The sequence below is a fragment of the Apodemus sylvaticus genome, chromosome 23 (assembly GCF_947179515.1).
Source record: "Apodemus sylvaticus chromosome 23, mApoSyl1.1, whole genome shotgun sequence".
Taxonomy (NCBI): domain Eukaryota; kingdom Metazoa; phylum Chordata; class Mammalia; order Rodentia; family Muridae; genus Apodemus; species Apodemus sylvaticus.
Genome location: NC_067494.1, coordinates 40,080,623 through 40,099,530, shown reverse-complemented (window position 1 = coordinate 40,099,530; position 18,908 = coordinate 40,080,623). Strand labels below are relative to the sequence as shown.

At 48.9% G+C, this 18,908-nt stretch overlaps 1 protein-coding gene and 1 pseudogene across 2 annotated transcripts in view; both read right to left on the bottom strand.

Moving 5' to 3' along the window:
- The window catches only part of Synj2 (synaptojanin 2), a 98,159-nt gene extending 88,554 nt beyond the window's left edge, over positions 1–9,605 (bottom strand). Inside the window, exon 1 of one of the 2 annotated variants that reach the window (XM_052169224.1) lies at positions 9,361–9,605. In XM_052169224.1, the coding sequence (XP_052025184.1) occupies positions 9,361–9,487 (127 nt within the window). In that variant the 5' untranslated portion in view covers positions 9,488–9,605. The remainder of the gene's footprint in view (positions 1–9,360) is intronic. The other variant, XM_052169223.1, reaches the window with a different exon arrangement.
- On the bottom strand, positions 9,553–11,859 carry LOC127673728 (mRNA turnover protein 4 homolog; annotated as a pseudogene).
- Positions 11,860–18,908: the final 7,049 nt, after the last annotated feature.

The window sequence follows — 18,908 nt, the reverse complement described above, 5'->3', positions numbered from 1 at the left end:
GGGTACCCGCACACAAGTGGCACGCACTTGCACAAATATACAGGCATACACAGAAATAAAACATAAAACAACAACAAAAAAAGAATTCTTGGGCTGGAGAGATGGCTCAGCAGTTAAGAGCACCAACTGCTCTTCCAAAGATCCTGAGTTCAAATCTCAGCAACCACACGGTGGCTCACAACCATCTGTAATGGGATGCCCTTCTCTGGTGTGTTTGAGGACAGCTACAGGGTACTCATATAAATAAAAGAAAAAAATCTTAAAAAAAAAAATGAAAAGGATTCTCATTATAGGAGAAGCTGTGTCTTGTTGTGATCATTTGCTTCCCGATTACAATTCTGAACTGTAGAAGGATTAAGTAAGTTTCCCAAAGGGAAAGAAAGGTAGAGGGAGAAAGGGCTCTAATTCAAGCCTCCTCTCCCAAGGCAGTGCTGAAGTAGAGCCTCACCACTTCAAGTGTGGTCTGTGGACCAGCAACCCCGAGTCTTGGCGAGAAATACAGATTAACGCCCCTCCCCCCCCCCACACACACACACTCTGCCCTGCCAGAGGCAGATTCTGCATTTTACTACCCCCAGGAGGTGTAGGTAGAGAATCAAAGTTTTGAAACATTGTCCATGCTTTGTGGTTTACGCCTAGCAGAGAAGGAACCCAGAGCCAACCCCGAAGGCTAAACTGTCCTGTGACCTGGTCTTTGTGGTCACGACGGCCATCACTTTCCCTAACAAATGTGCACCGAGTTCCGGAGGAGGGTAGCCAGGCAAGCAGTTCCTTGTTCTGAAGGCCCCATAGCGCTGATATTTGCGTCAAGGTGGACATACGCTTCCCCTCAGGAAGAGGAGGTATCTGAGGCCACGTAGCTGACCAGAAGGCGGCAACCAAGACAGTAAAGCAGGTGTCCCATGTGTAGGGCATCTCTCCAAGGCCGATTTTACCAAGTGGAGCGGCCACCTCCTTCTCTGCTATTCACTGATGGGCAGGGCAGACAAGAGAGGGGTTTGCTAAGGGGGTAGAAGGTCATAGTTTCATTTTTCTGGGTAAAGATGGCTTCTAACAATCTGAATCATCAATACTTTGCCCTCCTACAAAGACAACCCTAACGGGAGGGTTATATCTTCATCTCTGGCTGTATCTTCATCTTTGTCTTTAATATATATATTACATTGGTGTTTTGCCTGCATTTATGTCTGTGTGAGGGTGTCAGGTCCCCTGGAACAGGAGTTATAGACAGTTGTGAACTGCCAAATGGGTGCTGGGAATTGAACTCAGGTCTTCGGGCAGGACAACCAGTACTCTTAACCACTGAGCCATCTCTCCATCCCCTGAGTCTTCATCTTAATCTTGACAAGACAATGGGATAGCCTTGTCTCCTGGGCCTGAGCATCTACTGCAAATGGAACTAGGGAGGAATATGGCTCTGAGCCTCCCCAAGACCTACCAGGATGGGGCCCTGTCTGTTCTCAGGACATAGATAGCGTCACCTAAAGCAGATGTGATCTGAGGACAAAGCAGGAGCTTGCCTGAACGCTGGGCATGGGGTCCAGGAGAGCAGAAGAGAGAGAAGCCCATCATCCTCCGGTGCTTGAAGGCTGTGCAGACCATGCACAGGGGGTGGGGGGGAGTATCCTCTCCCCAACATGGCAGTCCTTACGAGGGAATCCCATTTCCCTAAAAACGCTGCTTTCAGGTTGAACTCAAACCCCCATGTCTATATATCAGGACATGTATCAAGCCACCAGAACAAGTTGCCACCCGTCCTCGGTGGCTAATGTGCTCCCAAAGAACCGTGCTTTTGTTAAGCATTTGTTAAGCCAGGAGGAAACTTTCAGGAGCAAGCAGCACCGGGGCTGGTCCCATATATCATAAGTACAGACAAGTGCGACCTGCCAGGTGCACCTAGCCCTCCCACACAAACCTTGGCAAAGATGCCAGTGCCTGCCCAGTACCTTTGTGCCTAGCTCTGCTCTGAACCCCTGCCTGGCAGATCATCTCACTCCCAGGACAGGCTGAGCAGGGAAAGGAGGGAGCCGGTGGGTGGGGTCTGCTCCCACAGTGCCCACTTCACTTAGAAACTTCTGACTCATATCCAGAGCTCGGATGACCCAGTCCTACATCTCATCTGTAACAGTCCTCACATTCCTAGAAGTGTCCTTAGGGAGCCTGAGGTGACTGTTTCTGCTGCGTGATCGTCTTAGTTGTTCCTCGCTGAGATGAAATGCCATAGCCAAGCAACTTGGAAAAGAAAGCATTCGGTTGAGTTTGCTAGTATTTCAGAGGGTGAGTCCGTGGAGCAGTAGCTAAGAGCCTACATCCTTATCTGCAGGCAGAGAGGGTGAGAATGTGCCTCGGAGGGGCTTTTGAAATCTCTAAGCCCACCTCCAGTAACTCGCCCCCTCTAGCGACACGCCCCCCCCAGTGACACGCCCCCTCCAATGAAGCCGGCCCATCCTCATCCTTCCCAAACAGTTCGACCAGCTGGAGCGTAAGCATTCAAACAGAGGAGACTATGGGGACCACTCATTCTACCACCACCCCATGGGGAAACTGCATCAGGATCTGTTTATGCCAAGACATCCACAGGCAAGAACACCAGGGCTTAGCAGAGCAGTGGTGGTGCACGCCTTTAATCCCAGGACTTGGGAGGCAGAGGCAGGTGGATTTATGAGTTCAAGACCAGCCTAGTCTACAGAGTGAGATCCAGGACAGCCAGGACTACACAAAGAAACTCTGTCTCCAAAAACCAAAAATTAATTAATTAATTAATTAATTAAATAAAAATTAAAAAAAGAACACCAGGGCTTGGCCTCCACTCTATCCCCCAGGAATGCAGGCCTGAAGAGCACACACTGCTTGAAGCATCACGTTTTTCTTTAATAATGTCCCAGCTCTGCTCAAAAAAAAAAAGTAGGAGACCTGCTTCCAAGTAGGAGCGTCCTCTGTTAAAAGTGTATCAGATGAAACCGGTTCTAATTGGATGGACTGTGGGGTGGACAGATTCACCAGCAAGCCCACAGGACAAATGGACAAATGAGGTCTTTCTTCAAATATATATTTGCTTATTTTTTTTATAGCAAGAATGCCATTTTACCTCAGACACATTCTTATGCCTCTCTGTGCCTCAGTTTCTCCAAGTATAACATAGAGCTCACTAGTATTTGCCTTATTCTGAGTATTAAATGGACACATGTAAACCAGTTAAAATGGCACCCAGCTCACATTATCAAATGCTACTCAGCTATTGTCAAGTTGAACCAAAGTTTATTGAACTGGTTGAAAGTCTACTTTGTCAAGTCTACTTGCAACAAACCCCTTGAAGCCGAACAGGCTCCTGATCTGCGTCTATTTCCTGACGTGACTGCTTCAGGCAGAGTTCCGGATCAAGGCCCTGATGGCTCTTGAAGCTTTTCATTCACCTAAATATTCCTGAAGAAAGAACAGTCACCGGTAAGGTGAAACCCTTCCAGTAGGGCCTTAAAAATGGGAAGTGCCCTTAGCTGAGCTGTTTAGCCCTGAGGATGGAGCTAGTCTGCCTGCAGACAGCCTTGAGTCTACAGCGCAGTTTGAAGCTCTGAGACTTCCTCACTTCCAGACACCCACCTGGCCTGGCTTGATTTTTGACTCTCAGTAGGTTGGCCACCATACCACAGGGCCCACTCAGAAATGTTTAGGGATTCCAACCTAGTTCCCAGGTCTGGCTCAGATCCGTTTATCTGGGGCTTGGAAGGCAATCAAGTAGGGGAAATGGTCCCCGTCCTTCTCACTTGGCAAGGCTGTAGAAACTAAGCAGCCAAATACATGTAGCTTCAGAAGTAGGCCATGGCCCACAGACTGGCACATGTGCCCAAGGCGGCCAGCCTGGCTGTCTGTAGAGTCTAGGGACAGAGGACCATGATCCTCCACACCTCCTTCTCTATTTTAATCAAATGTAATCAAAACATGTCTCGTCCTTCTGCTTTGAGAAGCATATCTCCATGACTGACCAGCAAGGTCCAAGACTAAAATGTAGCCAACAGGCAGAGCTGATCAATCCTGGCTCCTTATCTTCCCCACTGCCTCCCCTATTGGCCGTCTGCCTCTGCCAGGAGTCTCAAGTACACAGGCAGATAGATGTCCGGCTACCTTAGGTTCCATTCCACTTGCCCTGACCCAGCCCCAGGGGCCTATGGTAGCTGCCTCCATTAGCTAATCAGCCAGGGGCCTGAGGAAGGAGTCTATCTCTGCATCAGGAAACAGGCTGGGTAGTTTGCACAGCGAGGGACAGGGTGCAGGACGGCAGGAGTATCCAGGACCAGCACAGATGCTAATGGATATCATCCCTTGGCTAGTTCTAATCAAGGGGTCTCCTCCTGAGCCCACCAGTGACCAAACAGGGGTCCCCAGCCAAGAGTCACCAACTCCCAAATGACCTGAATACACTCACACCCTTTCTACTGTGATTTTGAACTTGAATAGTCTGTTGTAGGTGACTTAGAGTTAGTAACAGTGTATTGAACATTTCAAAATGGCTGAAAGAGTAAATTAATTTCCTCATCATAAGAGACTAAACAAACTGTATTTGAGACAAATGTCTCAATGGCTTAATTTAGTCATTCCATGCTGTTTATATCACAACATCACTTTGTCTGCATAAAGATATCTAAATTTTTTAATGTATGGCAAAATAAAACAAATTGAACGGAAATAAGAGAGAAAGAGTCAATGGGAGAAAAGTAAAATCTCACTTGGCACAGAACAAACTACATTTTAGGAGGCTCTTTTTACTCACAGGGGTGGGTGGAAAAATATTAATTTATCAAAATATTGATAACCACTAATACTAAAGATAAGTCCACAAAGGTTGATTTTTCCCCCCGCTGTTTCTCTGTATGATTGAACATTTTCACAATTAAATGTTAAAAATAAAAATTTGAGCCACACTGTCCCAATGAGAGACCATTCAGAACTGAAGTAATAACAACTTTGCAACATAAAAAAAAAAAGACATGGTTACCTAGTTTTTATTTTTACAAACAGGGTGCAGAGAAAACCTTCTCTGTGGAAAGGGTCCACATAGAGTAAGGAGGGGCCCACCAGCTGCTGTGACCCTGGAGCAGAGCTCCAATTGCCCAGGTCAGGATGTTTCTATGTCCACCTCTCTTCTGTATCTGTACAATGGCCCCTTAATGGTTCCCTGCAATCGTCTTACACATTTTGGCTACAAAGCCTAAGAAAATGAACAGTTCTAAAGGATCCTAGCTGGGGTCAGGGCCATCTCCCTCGTGCAAACCAAGCATGGCTGTGGCATCTGACAGACAGAGCCGCTGGGCTAGTCAGGAAACCAGCTGGTCATGCACAACCTTTTCCCAGGAACGTCCCCCCCCCCAAAAAAAAAATTAGGAGCATTTAACAACTGTTTAAGTCTCTCCAGCCTCCTTCCCTACCTTTCCCTGACTGTCAAGACAAGGCTAGAGCAGGATGAGGTGGCATTTCAGTCAGCAAACCCAGGTGTACACAGGGCTGCTCCCCAGATGCCCTTCCTGGGGGCTGTTCCTGGACTTTAGGGCACCAGAACTCTCTCTGAAAGCAGCTGGAATCCAATGAGGATCAATGTGTTTCGTCTGTCTACCCTGAGTCTAAAAAAAGCAGAGACCGAAGAGACAGCAGGTACGGTGTCCCAGCACTCAAGGCCAGAACATCTATACTACGAGGAAGGCTCCAAACACTAACTCGGGTTACCACAAAGATTGGAAAGGTCTTCCAGACTGGTGCATGTTATCTGTACATCTCCTGCCTCTGGAAGATGTTATCACATCCACACAAAGGATTCTTAACTGAATTCTATAGAAACGGAACTTTGGAATTACTCCTTCAACAAGCCTTCTGCTAGCAGGCAAGATGATCTGGTGTAAAGACCATCAGCAAAGCTCTCCCTGGAAGAAGAGGGTAGTTTAGAACAGGTGAAGGGAGGGTACCTGAGGGGAGGCTACTGGACTCACTCCCTCTTTCACCAACTGTTCATTGTTAGTATTCCTTCAATACTAACAATGTATCCAATACTCAGTATCCAGTCCAAGAGCCCATCTTTCCAAATGGGCAGTTACTGAATAGGAGACATTTCTCAAGATGGCGCCTCCAGGAGGACAGGTACTAAGAAGGTTCTGGCTCATCTTGTGGACAAAGATACACTCACAGCTGCTGGCTCAGTCACGCAAGCCACCCATCATGCCACGCCCAGTAAAAGTGTGGACAGAATTTAGAACACCGAGGCCAAGAAAGACTATTCCCCATAAGGCAGGAATCTGTACTCCATTAGGCTCCGAGCCTAGACTCACTGGGAAAGCCGCCCAGCATAGAAAACGACAGACCAAGGGAAACAGCAGGCGGCCATGCCCCTGGCTCATAAGGAAGGAGTCAGGAATAGACCGCCATGACCGTACTGTCTTCACACGCCTGTCTGCCTCCCCCACTGCAGCCGCCACTCGAGATCGTGCACCTTCCTTCCTTCCTCGAAGGTTTATTTATTTGGCAGGGAAGGTGGAGCAGAGAGTTGGCTCAGCAGTTAAACACACTGGACACTCCCAGAAGCCTCAGGTTTGATTCCCAGCATCCACACGGTGGCCCACAGCTATGTTTAACTCCAGTTCCAGGGATCCAACTAGCTCTTGTGGCATCACACTGCACATGTGTGGTACACAGACATATGTGCTGGGAAAACACCCAAAAACATGACATTAAAAATTAAAATATTTTAAAAAGATTAGCTCAGTGAGGTGGCACACATCTTTTATTCTGAGAGGTAGGGATGAGATGAGTTTCAGGCCATCCTGAGCTTTGAGATACTGTCTCAAAAAAAAAAAAAGTTTATTTTTATCTCATGTATACGGGTGTTCTGCCTGAATATGCATCTGTACACCACATGGGCCTGATGACCTCAGAGGCTAGAAAAGAGCATCAGCTCTCCAGGAAGTGGAGTTACAGACAGATGTGGACTACCACATAAGTGCTGGGACCCATGATCTAGTTCACTGGAAGATGGGACATCACCACCTCCTCGCCAGTCCTATTCCTTGGGGAAAAAGAAATGTCAAGGAAAAGGAAGTAACGCCCTGGGAACAGGTGGAGAATCAAGTTCAGAGTTATTCCACGCAACAATGAGGCATTTAGGATTTTTTTTTTCGAGACAGGGTTTCTCTGTATAGCCCTGGCTGTCCTGGAACTCACTCAGTAGACCAGGCTGGCCTCGAACTCAGAAATCCGTCTGCTTCTGTCTCCCAGAGTGCTGGGATTACAGGTGTGCACCACCACCGCGCCGGCTAGGATGTTTTAAAAGTGCAAAGCAATAACTTTTTAATAACAAAGGCTCTCTTGTAATTCTCTCACAACATTATCAGCAAAGGCTACAATTTCTTTAAAAAAAAAAGAGAGAGAGAAAGAAAGAGTTTCCTTTCGTTGGCCAAGGGGGGGGGGCGGGAAATCCCCAAAACTGTTAAGTAATTCAGCTAATGGTCTACTGAAAACAGCCAGTTAGTGCAGAGATAGAAGTATAGAACAGGAGAGAAGGTTTAGAAGGTTTAGAAGGTTTGCCAGTTCTTTTCATTACAGTTTCTGCTATAATCCAAAGTACTGCAGCATTGCCACCAGGAAAATACACCGTGGCCCAAACTCAGATTGCCTGACAGGAGACACCTGTTCTAAGTGGCTTCCAAACCACTCTCACTGGGGCATGAACACCCCCTTGGCATTGCTGACGCCCAACTGAAAGACATTTCAGCCTCTGTGAAGTCACAGTAACTTTGTATCATGAAGTCTACCGCTGGGTTCTGAGAAATGTGTTATGGAGTAAAAAGGACTAAAATGGAGTGGAAATGTCTGTGGTTTTCTTTCAAGGCTGCATCAAATGACCAAGCTTAGATTTGTCAGGACAGAACTCCAACTGCAATAATGTGATGATTAGTCCATGACTGCCTACTTTGGACACAGAATCCTCCTTCCCTGATCAAGTGACGGACGGCAAACCAGCTATTTGTTCTCTCCCTTTTCTGTATCTGTATTTGACAGCACGTTTGGAGGTCTGGTTGGATTGCCCAATCTGGTATGAAACTCCAGGGCTTAATTCTTCTTCCCAGATGAACCTGGTGTGTACTCCACCACACCCAGCTTGATAAGTTAGTTACCCATGAATGGCATGGTCCAGGGAGTGGAAACCGACCTGCCCCCTTTAAGACATGTGCATGTACACACACAAATATGTATTTTGTAGTTTGAGTCAACACACACAAACCTGAACAAGGGAGACAGGAAGCGCTTTGCAAATGAGTGCTTTTGCATTTCTTACCTCCTAAAAATAGAAGCCCTCCTGTTTAGCTAGGAACACCAGGAGGATGGACAACTGGACACCCGCTGTCTTAAAGCCGCCCTTCAAGGCTCATTATTAAAGTCCTACCGATCCTATCTGACTGTTGGCTTTATGCTTCCTAAACCTTCTTGCAAATGTCAATTACAAAACTAGGGATCCGAAAGTTGGGCTTACCAGGAAGGCATGCATCGCATGACATCACCAAAATAGCCACGCACAAGACTGTGTTGCCTGGAGCGAGTGTCTTAGCCTCTTTGGGCCTCAGTTTGTTTACCTTTATTACGAGCTAAAACTATAAAAGGTTGTGCAAGATTTTGTCTGTAAGGTCCTTAGCACCAGGCTAATCTCAAGATTTCTGAGGTCAGTCAAAGAAATACAGCGGCTTGCCCTCACCTAACACCCAGCATAAAGATAAAGTTAACACCCAGCATAAAGATAAAGTTAACACCCAGCATAAAGAAAAAGTCACCAGAGAGTGAGTTTGTTTCCAGGTTCTATTCCTGCTTCTGAGGAAGTATTTATAGGAGACAAATGAAGGGTGGCATCGACAAAGTCTGTTTTGGTGCCTGCGTGTCACCGTGTCACCTGTTCAGGCGAGGCAATGCGGCTTTGGTGTATTCAACAGGTGCACAAGCAAGGGAGCACTAGGTGGACTCCTCGGGGCACCCTCCTCAGGGGGTCCCGAACAATCTAGGATTCAGCACTGAGCGATAGGAGCGGACTCTTGGCCAGTTGGCTCTCCAGGAACAGACGCCCGCCTCCCAACGCCCCCACCCCGGGAAGAACGCACCCGGAGACCCCCCCCCCACCAGGCGAGCCCAGCCAGGGGTGGTGTCCCTCCCTCCCCCGCACCCTCCTGCCGCACACAGGTCTCCCACGGACAAGCGCCCCTGGCGATCCCCAAGCTGCCGGGGTCCTCCCCGTCGGGGAATCGAGCGCTGCTGGTCCCCAGGTCTCCACGAAGTCGGTCGCCTTTTCTAACTCCCTCCCTCCCGCGTTGGGAGGACGGAGAGCGCGGTACTCACCCAGCGTGGCCACCGTGCCGGCCTCGAAGAGCAAGCAGTCGCCGCGGCCCCGCGCCTCCAGCAGCACGCTGCTCGGGCCGGTGGAGTCCAGCCGCGCCAGCAGTCGCAGCCCTTTGCTCAGAGCCATGGGCGCCGGGAGCAAGGGAGAGCCGGGGCCGGGTCCCGCCCGAGGGCGCGCGGCTTCCAGGAGTTTCACTTTGTGCCGGGCTCCAGCGCCGCGGGCTCGGGCTCCTCCTCCTCCTTCTCCTCCTCCTCCAAAGCCACGATACCCTCCTCCTGCTCTTCCTCCTCCTCCTCCGCCCCGGCCCCACTGCGCTGCCCCGGGCAGGTGAAGTGGCGCCGCTGCCCGGCCTCTCCGACGGCCGTCGTGCTCCCCCAAGCGGCGAGACAGGCACCTGCGAGCCACAGCGGGAACCCGGACTGCGCCGGGCTTGTGCTCGCGCCGGCCCGGGTACTCCCGGATGGTCCTCCCTGCCGGGGGCGCGCTGCGGGCGAGGGAGATTCCACACATTCCTCGCCGCGGAGGAGGCTGCAGCGTTGGAGAGCCTCAGGAGCCCGGACCCTGCCTGGATTCCCGCGACCTTATATGGGCAGTCGGGGGCTGCGGGCAGAGCAGGGCTGGGAAACTCCACCGCCGCCGCCGCTTGCCCAGCGCAGCGCTCCCTCCCACGCCCATCCCACCGCCACGGCTGCAACCCCGGATGGGATCCCTGGGTTCTGTGCCTCAGTCTCCCCGAGTGGGACAGCAGAAATGCAAAGTGGCCTTCACTCTGAAGCTACCGGGATGATTGAGTATGTGCTTGTGAGTGGTGTGTGTGTGTGTGTGCCTGACACACTCTTTCAATGCTGCCTTCTACCGGGGACTTTAGTTCACAGTTCGATCCAAACTGGTGTTGCGTCCGTCGTGTCTGAGAGATGAGACATCCGTTCCCTGCTATCCCTATTTACCACAGGACCTCACTGAGATGCACGCAATCTCAAGCTTTCAGACTGTGTGTTCTTGCTTAGCATTGAGGAGTAGTTTGTGATCTGCAGCCTTCAAGCAACCTGAGGCAAGGCCTCTTGGTCCTAGGGTCCGGTCTGTCAGGATTGGCCTGCTAGACAAGAGAGAACACAGCCAAGTGGAACTGGAAGCACCTTTGGGCACCTTTGGAAGGGTTTTGTTTCCTTTTCTAGTGTGATGCCTCTAGAAATCCTCACCGGCAAGTTTCCACCAGGCCCCCCTAACAGCTGGGGTCCTCTCTGCTGCTCCGCTGTGCTAAGAACAAGAGTGGCCCATGGCCTTCGGAGGTTTGCTCTCCACAGCGTCTTTCTATGGTGGAGATATCACCACCTCATGTTGTAAGCAGTGTGACACTAAGCTTAGCAGACTCAGCTGGGCAGTGGTGGGCATCGGGCATCTTGAATTCTAACACTAGGGAGGCAGAGGCAGGCAAAAATTCATTCTTTATAGAAACAAAGTCACCTCCAACCGTTACCTCCCCTTCTCTTTATCCAAAGCAAAATAAACAGCTGCTCTATCCAGAGGGGTGACAGCAGTCCTGGGTGGTCCAGTGGAGGTGAAGAACTTGGAAAGGCTGAGTCTCAAGGTTCTTCTCCTCCTCCTCCTCCTCCTCCTCCTCCTCCTCCTCCTCCTCCTCCTCCTCCTCCTCCTCTTCCTCCTCCTCCTCTTCCTTCTCCTCCTCCTCCTCGAATTCTCCCTCAGACTCTGGTGCACTCTCCGACAGGTCATAGTCAGTCTAACTGTTGGAATCTTCCCTCCTCCTCCTCCACCTCCTCTACCTCCTCCTCCTCCACCTTCTCCTCCTCCACCTCCTCCTCCACTACCACCACCACCCCCTCTTTCTCTTCCTCCCCCTCCTCGAATTCTCCCTCAGACTCTGGTGCGCTCTCAGACAGGTCATAGTCAGTCTAACTGTTGGAATCTTCCAGACTGGGCATCCCCCCAAAGCTTCAGGACACGGCCTGCTCTAAGGTCAGCTCATTACCCTGCTTCCATACTTCATAGTCAGATACCATGGTTACCACAGCTTTCTTCAGGGCAATAGGCAGCTCCAGCTGGAATGCTGGATCCTGGATCCAGGCTCACAGTCAAGGTTGCTTTGTTCCCAATTCAAGCAAAAGCCATTTCTATAATCTCTGTGAGCCTCTCGGTCGGTCACCTCTTCCTTCGTGTAGTTGGTAATAGAGAGCCTGATATCACCTCTCAAGTTCTTGCTGACCGGATGCAGGCTGTCTGTATTTGTCAGATGGCCTTTCCCCCAAGGCCACCATCACCGTGTTTTTGCCAAAGAACATGTGGTTGTGTTTCCAGGCCTTCTGGACGGACGCCCTTCAGCTTCCTATTCCTCGTGTTGGCCATAGAGACGATGAATGAAGAGGAACTTGTAGGTGCGCACACGTTTCTGAAGCTCTTCTAGTAGGTTCTGCCTGCCTTGGTGCCAAGCCTCTCTTGGTAGTTTTTGTTAAGGAAATTTTGTCTCTATTGGATCTGGGCATTGCCTCTAGATTTCTAGTGTTGTGTTGCGATGGATAATGTGAGCAAAAGCAACCTGGGTAGAAATTTATTTCATTTAACAGTCACAGTCCCTCACTGAGGCAAGTCAGGGCAGGATCTCCAGGCAGAGAACCTTGGAGAATGTCGCTTCCTGGCTTACTCAACTTCTCTTCTTTCTCTATGTAGCTCTCTGGATGTCCCAGATTAGCTCTGTAGACAAGGCTGGCCTTGAACTCAGGGATCTGCCTGCCTCTGCCCCGAGTGCCAGGATGAACAGCATGTGCCATTTCAGCTTGTTTGAATACACCTAGGATCACCGACATGCCCATGCATGGCGCCATCCATAGTGGATTGGTTCTTCCTTCACCGGTCAATCATTAATCAAGAAAATGTCTGGCAGCTTGTGGCCCCAGGCCGGGTAATGGTGGATGTTTACCTGTCCCACTGAGCTAGAGTTGCCTGTAAGTTCTAGTGTCTGTCATCACAGACACAGCTACATCTTGGCACAGTCTACCCGTTGTACGTTAGCAGGAGCCACACGGTATGGCACAGGGGCTGAAATCATTTGCTGCCTGCAAAGTTTGTCTCGGCCTCTAGGGCTGGCTGAACAGGTGACAGGGAGTAGCTGACAGGAATGCTTAGTTTGGATATGAAGTTTGGCATTACTTGTAAAAAAAAAAATAGCTTATAGAGAGAATACTGATAGTCACTCTAGACCCATCCACCAACATAAGGCACACATAACTTAAAATCTGAGAACTGCTGGGCGGTGGTGGCGCATGCACTCTGGGAGGCAGAGGCAGGCAGATTTCTGAGTTTGAGGCCAGCCTGGTCTACAGAATGAGCTCCAGAACAGCCAGGGCTACACAGAGCAACCCTGTCTCGGGAAAAGACAAAACAAACAAACAAACAATCAAAAAACAAACAAACAAAAAACCCCTGAGAACTGAGTGTAATCCGCCTGGCTTTCCAAGTTAGTAGAAACTTTCAGGCTGTAGTCTGTCTCTCTTTAGTGGCACTAGAGTCAACAGGGTTCCCCAAATGCCCAGATAGATGCATGTGCACTTGGCAAATGTCTGCTCCCCCCCCCCCATCTATTCCTGAAAGTCAGAACACCTGTTGGTCAGGGTTTGGTATAGAAACTGTGGCTGGTGTGGGTACCTGTAAGCTCTAGGATGGGATGGGGGCCTAAGTAATTGCCTTCTGAGGCTAAGATGCAGCTTCCACAGAGGGGTGACAATCTGGCAGACAAGACCTTGGGCGCCCCCTGAATCACATTTGGAAAAACAACCCAAAGCTCACAAGCACAGGGGAGTTTCACATTGCCAAGAACAGCGAAGGTCTGCCTGTGTTTGGAAGCGTTTAGATTCAGGGAGAGCTCTCAGAGGCCAGGGCTAGTGGCTGGCTCATGTCCAGACTGGTGGAAACCTGGCAGACTTGAACGGTCCAAACCTGTACCCAACAAACAGGTAGGAAATGAAGGGGCCGAGCTGCAAAGGCCTCCCTTGGTATTTCCTGCCCAGCAGGCAGAAGGAGTCCACAGGTGCATCCATTCAGCGTGTCCTTCCTGTTCTGACCCTTATTCAGGAACAGCCTGCTCTTAGACGGGGTTGAGAAGCTCATGGGTAAAGAAAATTCTACAAAAGGTTTTATAAAAATGCCTGTAAATAGCCACCCTGAGCGGTAGAAAATGTTACAAAGTTTGGGTTTCATGCCCAACAGATCTTCTATCAATAGATGGTGTTGGCAATTCGAGACTTACGTGGGGCAAGCTTCCGTCCCAGGAAAGTTGCAAACAGGCTGAGCTGGGCACTGACCTTTCATGGGTGTGTGAAGAAAGGGTCATATGGCCGCTTCTGTCTTCATGTATACTTGGAAGTGTTGAAATAGAGATTAAATACAGAAAATCTAAAATATGCGCTTGAAATGTTTTCTAAAACATTTCACCAAGAAGCCAATTTTGAAAAAATAAATAACTTCAAATTACTATGTGGTGATTTTCTTTTGAATAAAATCAATTCAATTAGGTCTAAACATGGCCTAATCTCTCTCTCTCTCTCTCTCTCTCTCTCTCTCTCTCTCACACACACACACACACACACCCTCACCTATCAATGACTTTTATTCTGAGTTTGAGACCCTCCTGCACAAGACTGCCTGCACAGTCTGGGTGTAGGCCATTCTAACGAGAGCTCAGATTACAGGCGCGAGCCCGGCTTTCACACTCTTAAGAAGCCTCAAACTGTCTGACCAGGGCTGGGGGAGCTGCTCAGCGACCTCACCAAGGATTTGGGGACGTTTATTCTCTTAGCATGCTATGCTGGCTTCGTGCTTCATGATTACAAAATCGCTACTTTAGCTTGCGGTATCACAAGGTTATTCCAGGTCAGGTAGCTAAGACACCAGGAATCAAAACTGGCTGCATTTGTTTACAAAAAAAAAAAAAAAAAAAAAAAAAGGCAAAAGGCTCTTAAAGCCATTTTCCCCTGAAGCCTCATTGCCCACGGCCGGCCGCGGTTCTTGGTGAGCTCAGTGACTTCTCCAGATCCTTCTGTTGTGGTGGATGAAAGAAGAGGGCACAGATGAATGGGTTTGGGTTAAACGACTGCAGTCTGCCATTAGGGGGGCACAGCCAGCATGGTGGGGAGCCGAGGAGCTCCCAGTGGATCTATGCTGTCACCACATCAAGAACCCAATAGACTCTTTCCCCGCGGGAAATGGCAAATCTTTCCCTAGTCCAAGTGTAAATATTGAAAGTATGTGCAGAAAATGTCTACCACTAAAGCGCCCCATCCCCATGTCCATGGCTTGAAGACGGCTCCCCTACTGAGGCTGCTTCCTACAAAGATTAGCTAATTGAAGAAGGCATGGGAACAGATGTGTCATCTCCTTGCTCCAGATGTCTAACATAAAGCCTGCCTCCTTGTTCAGTTGTATATAGTAACCCCGCCTCTCTGCTCACCTCTATACTGTGATGTTTCTGGGGTGCTGTAGCTTCTGCTTCAGAGAGTCCAGTCCTCCCCAAACCAGATGTTTCTGCCTGTGTGTCTGTTCTCTATTCCCTCCCCACTCCTAGTCAGAGCAAGTGCCTGGAGGCTGTGCGAAGGCCAGTACAGCGTCTCTTCATCTTTAAGCATAAAGGTAAACCTAGTGGTGCACACCTTTAATCCAGCACCTGGGAGGCAAAGGCAGGTGGAGCTCTGTGAGTTCAAGGGCAGCTTGGTATACAAATCGAGTTCCAGGACAGCCAGGGTTACACAGAGAAACCCTGTTTTTGGAAACAAAAAAGTTAGTTATAACTTAATAACATAGCCCTTCTGAGGGCCGGTTAGGCCGGTGCAATCCAGCTGCTCAAGCTCCCTCCTCGGCTTTTGTCCCTCTTCTGTGGGAGCTGGTTTCTTCTGTGGCACTCCTTGCTGGTTGATGGGCTCACAGGTCACGCTGGTCATTCCAGTTGGGCTCCAGAAACAGGACCCCGTTTTTTTAAGAGACCCTGGCTTCCTCAAACACTCCCCAGAGATTAGGTTTCATTCCCAATACCCAGACCCCTGTTCTAGAAAATTCCCCTAGGACAGGGGGGTATATTTGTTTTTTTTTTTTTAAAGATTTATTTATTCACTTTAATGTATATGAAAGTACACTTGTAGCTGTTTTCAGACAGCACCAGAGAGGGCATCAGATCTCTTTATGGATGGTTGTGAGCCACCACGTGGTTGCTGGGATTTGAACTCAGGACCTTTGGAGGACCTCTTAACCGCTGAGCCATCTCTCCAGCCCCGGTATATTTGATTTGTTTTAAGCATTCATGCCTTGACAGCTGGTCGGTCAACAGCCAACCCACACCCACAGAGACTCAAGCCATCCTGAGTTCAGTCTCCTCCCACAAACCCGCCCCCAGGCTAATCGCTCCGCCCATTCCCCCCAAGCATAAAACATGGCCCCGCCCCGAGTCGTGTCAGCCCCGCCCACAATCCAACCGCCCCTCCCACGGCTTCTTCTCCAGCAGCTCCTGGAGTTACCGCTCAGCCTGCTCAGAGAAGTTGCCTGAGCCTTATCTTTGAGACAGGATGCCATGAGGAGATGGCCTCGGCAGCTTCTGCCTATTGTCCTCTCCTTGCAGGTCCTTCTTTCCCAGACCCTCACGCACCGCTGCACGCCGACCATGCCACAGGGTCTGCCCGCCCTGCGAGGGGCTCCTGGGTGCCTTGGCAACTACTAAAGTACTGGCTGGCCTCTTGGTCACCTTTGAGGGCTGAAGCGATACCGATCCATCCATCCCCTTCCACGACTTTCCTTCAGTTCTTGTGCTGTCACAAGACTAGAGATGGGAAAGCACTCTAAGAAAAGCAATTAGGGGTTGAAGCGGTCCTTAAAAATCCAAAACAGATCCGTTTCCCATGAGGGAAATGTATACGGCAAGCCCCTGAATAATTTACCTACAACTTATGTCCTTTATCGATACCTCTTTTTTTGGCCTCCAGGATATGGGCCACACTATACATACATACATACATACACATACACACACACACACACACTCATTTTGAAATGAAAAGAATTTGTTACTTAAAACTCCCTTTGAAGGTAGCTGGAATATAAATTGTAATCTCAAAGAAGTGTTCCCCATTTTGGAACTGACAGACTTATTATTCAGAGATTTCTTTTGCATCTCTCTGGGGATAGATAACTGGAAACCATGTGCAGACCCTTAGCCTATCAGCTTCTATTAGCGTCTGAGTATTAAGCGTGTGGCCAGAGTGTTATTCTACGATCGATGTGGCACAGGGAAGGCTATGGAGAATAGCAAACTGGCATAAATGACAGGTTTACCGCACAGAGCAAGGGTGGGCGGAGGTGGTCACGCCTTTAATCCCAGCACACAGGGAGGCAGAAGCAGGCAGATTTTTGAGTTTGAGGCTAGCCTGGTTTATAGAATGGGTTTCAGGACAGCCAAGGCTAAAAACAAAACAAAGCAAAAAAACCCTGCCTCAAAACAAAAAAAATCCTGTCAACCAGGGCCCAAACCTGTAATCCCTACCAAAGAAATTGAATACCTAAGTAGTAATACTTCATTAAGTCTCTGATGCTTTTATTACAAAAGAGGGCAACATAAACTAAGGTGCTATTTGACATCGTATTTCAGAAATGGATGCGTCAGTGTTTGGTGGATGTAGTTTCTATTCTCTGGGTTAAGGTGCTCATCCCATGCTCTGGCTCCAACTTTACTCTTGGTTTATTCTAGAAAACAGTTCACAAAAGTAGGCACTGCCCAAAGATGATGACATACACAAGAGGCCATCATCATCATCATCATCATCATTATTATTGGTTTTTCAAGACAGGCTTCTCTGTGTAGCCCTGGTCATCCTGGGACAGCTCAGCCTCAAACCCAGACATACTCCTGCCTCTACCATCTGAGTGCTGGGATTAGAGCTGGGTTCCACCACTGCCTGGCATAAGATATGATCTTGAAGAGATATTGTTTCTGGGAGACAGGACCTAGAAAAGTCTAGAAAGGAGATAGAATCATTTTCCCCCTCTAAGTTGACTATCAGACCTCAGCTCTATGCATTCCATTCGAAACATGGCAAGAATCACTTATTGACTAAAAGTGGAGTAGTAAATAGACCAAAATATTATTTTCTCAGAAACTTGAAAATATTTTCAGATTCTTACATCAAATTCAAAGCAAAACTATACACTTTTTGAGATTCTCAGGACCGTGTTTAGCCAATATATCAAACTGCATGAAATCATTTGCCGTAATTTGAGCTGTGATTTTAGTTTGATGTGGAATGCTGCGATGATCTGAGTGGTAAACTAGTTCCCCTTGAGGACCCTTATTTAACTCACTTAAAATGTGAGGCTGAGCGAGTTATTAACATCAGCTTTCAGTGTCCACTCTGGCACACATCATGTTTCTAGATCATAGACAGCTCGATAGCATGCTGCAAATCATGGAGTACTTTCAGCATTTGAGGAGGTGACAGATGGCTTACTGCTCTTTCAGAGGACCCAGGTTCTGCTCCCAGCACCCCCATAGTAGCTAACAACCACCTTTAACTCCAACTCCAGGGCATTGGATGCCCCTCCTCTGTCTCCCTGGGCACCGGACAGGTACAGACATTCATGTACATGAAGTGAATGTAGAAATTATTTTTTCAGTATTTGACCCCTATTTAGTCATCTCATTTCCACAAAGTAGATGATGTTGACATAGTCAGCATTAATACTTTAAAAAAAAAATCTGATTTTATGTGAATGTGTTGGCCAGCATGCATGTATGTCAGTGTACCACATACACAGTGTACCTCGGAGGCCAGAAGAGGGAGCGATAGCCCCTGAACTGGAGTTACAGATGGTTCCGTGTTGCAAGATACTTCCTATCCATTCACATTGAGGCAGTGAGAGGCCAGTGATTGGAGGAGAGCGAGGAGGAGGAGGAGCTAAGAGAAGGAGGGGCGGAGAGAGAGACTGGGTGGAGCACAGGAGGAGGTGGCTGGGATATCCAGATGGCTTCAGACTTATTCCTGGTGTTTTAGAGAGGTTAAAAAATTAGGATAAGACTTTATCATTGTAAATTGACATTATGTAATTCGGAGTTTTATATACATAAATGTATTTGGTTAACTACGCAAGTTTTAGGGTCATGCTTTACTGGATGTTTGGAAGGAGTGGGTGCTGGACAGAGTACCTCGGAGGCCAGAAGAGGGAGCAATAGCCCCTGAACTGGAGTTACAGATGGTTCTGTGTTGCAAGATACTTCCTATCCATTCACAGTGAGGCGGTGAAATTTACAGAGTCTATGGGGTGTGTGGGTCGGGGGGGGGGGGGGGGGAAACAGCTGGGATGCAGTGAGAGTCGTCCAGAGCGAGACCCACCGGGACCCGGTGCAGAGGCCTGGTGGGGCGGTACTCCTTTTTAATTAATTCCCGTTACGGTTCGGAGCTACCATATGGGTATTGACAACCAGACCCGGGACCTCTGGAAGAGTCGCCAGTGCTCTTAGCAGCTGAGCCATCTCCCTAGACCCTGAGAGACTGTTTAAAGT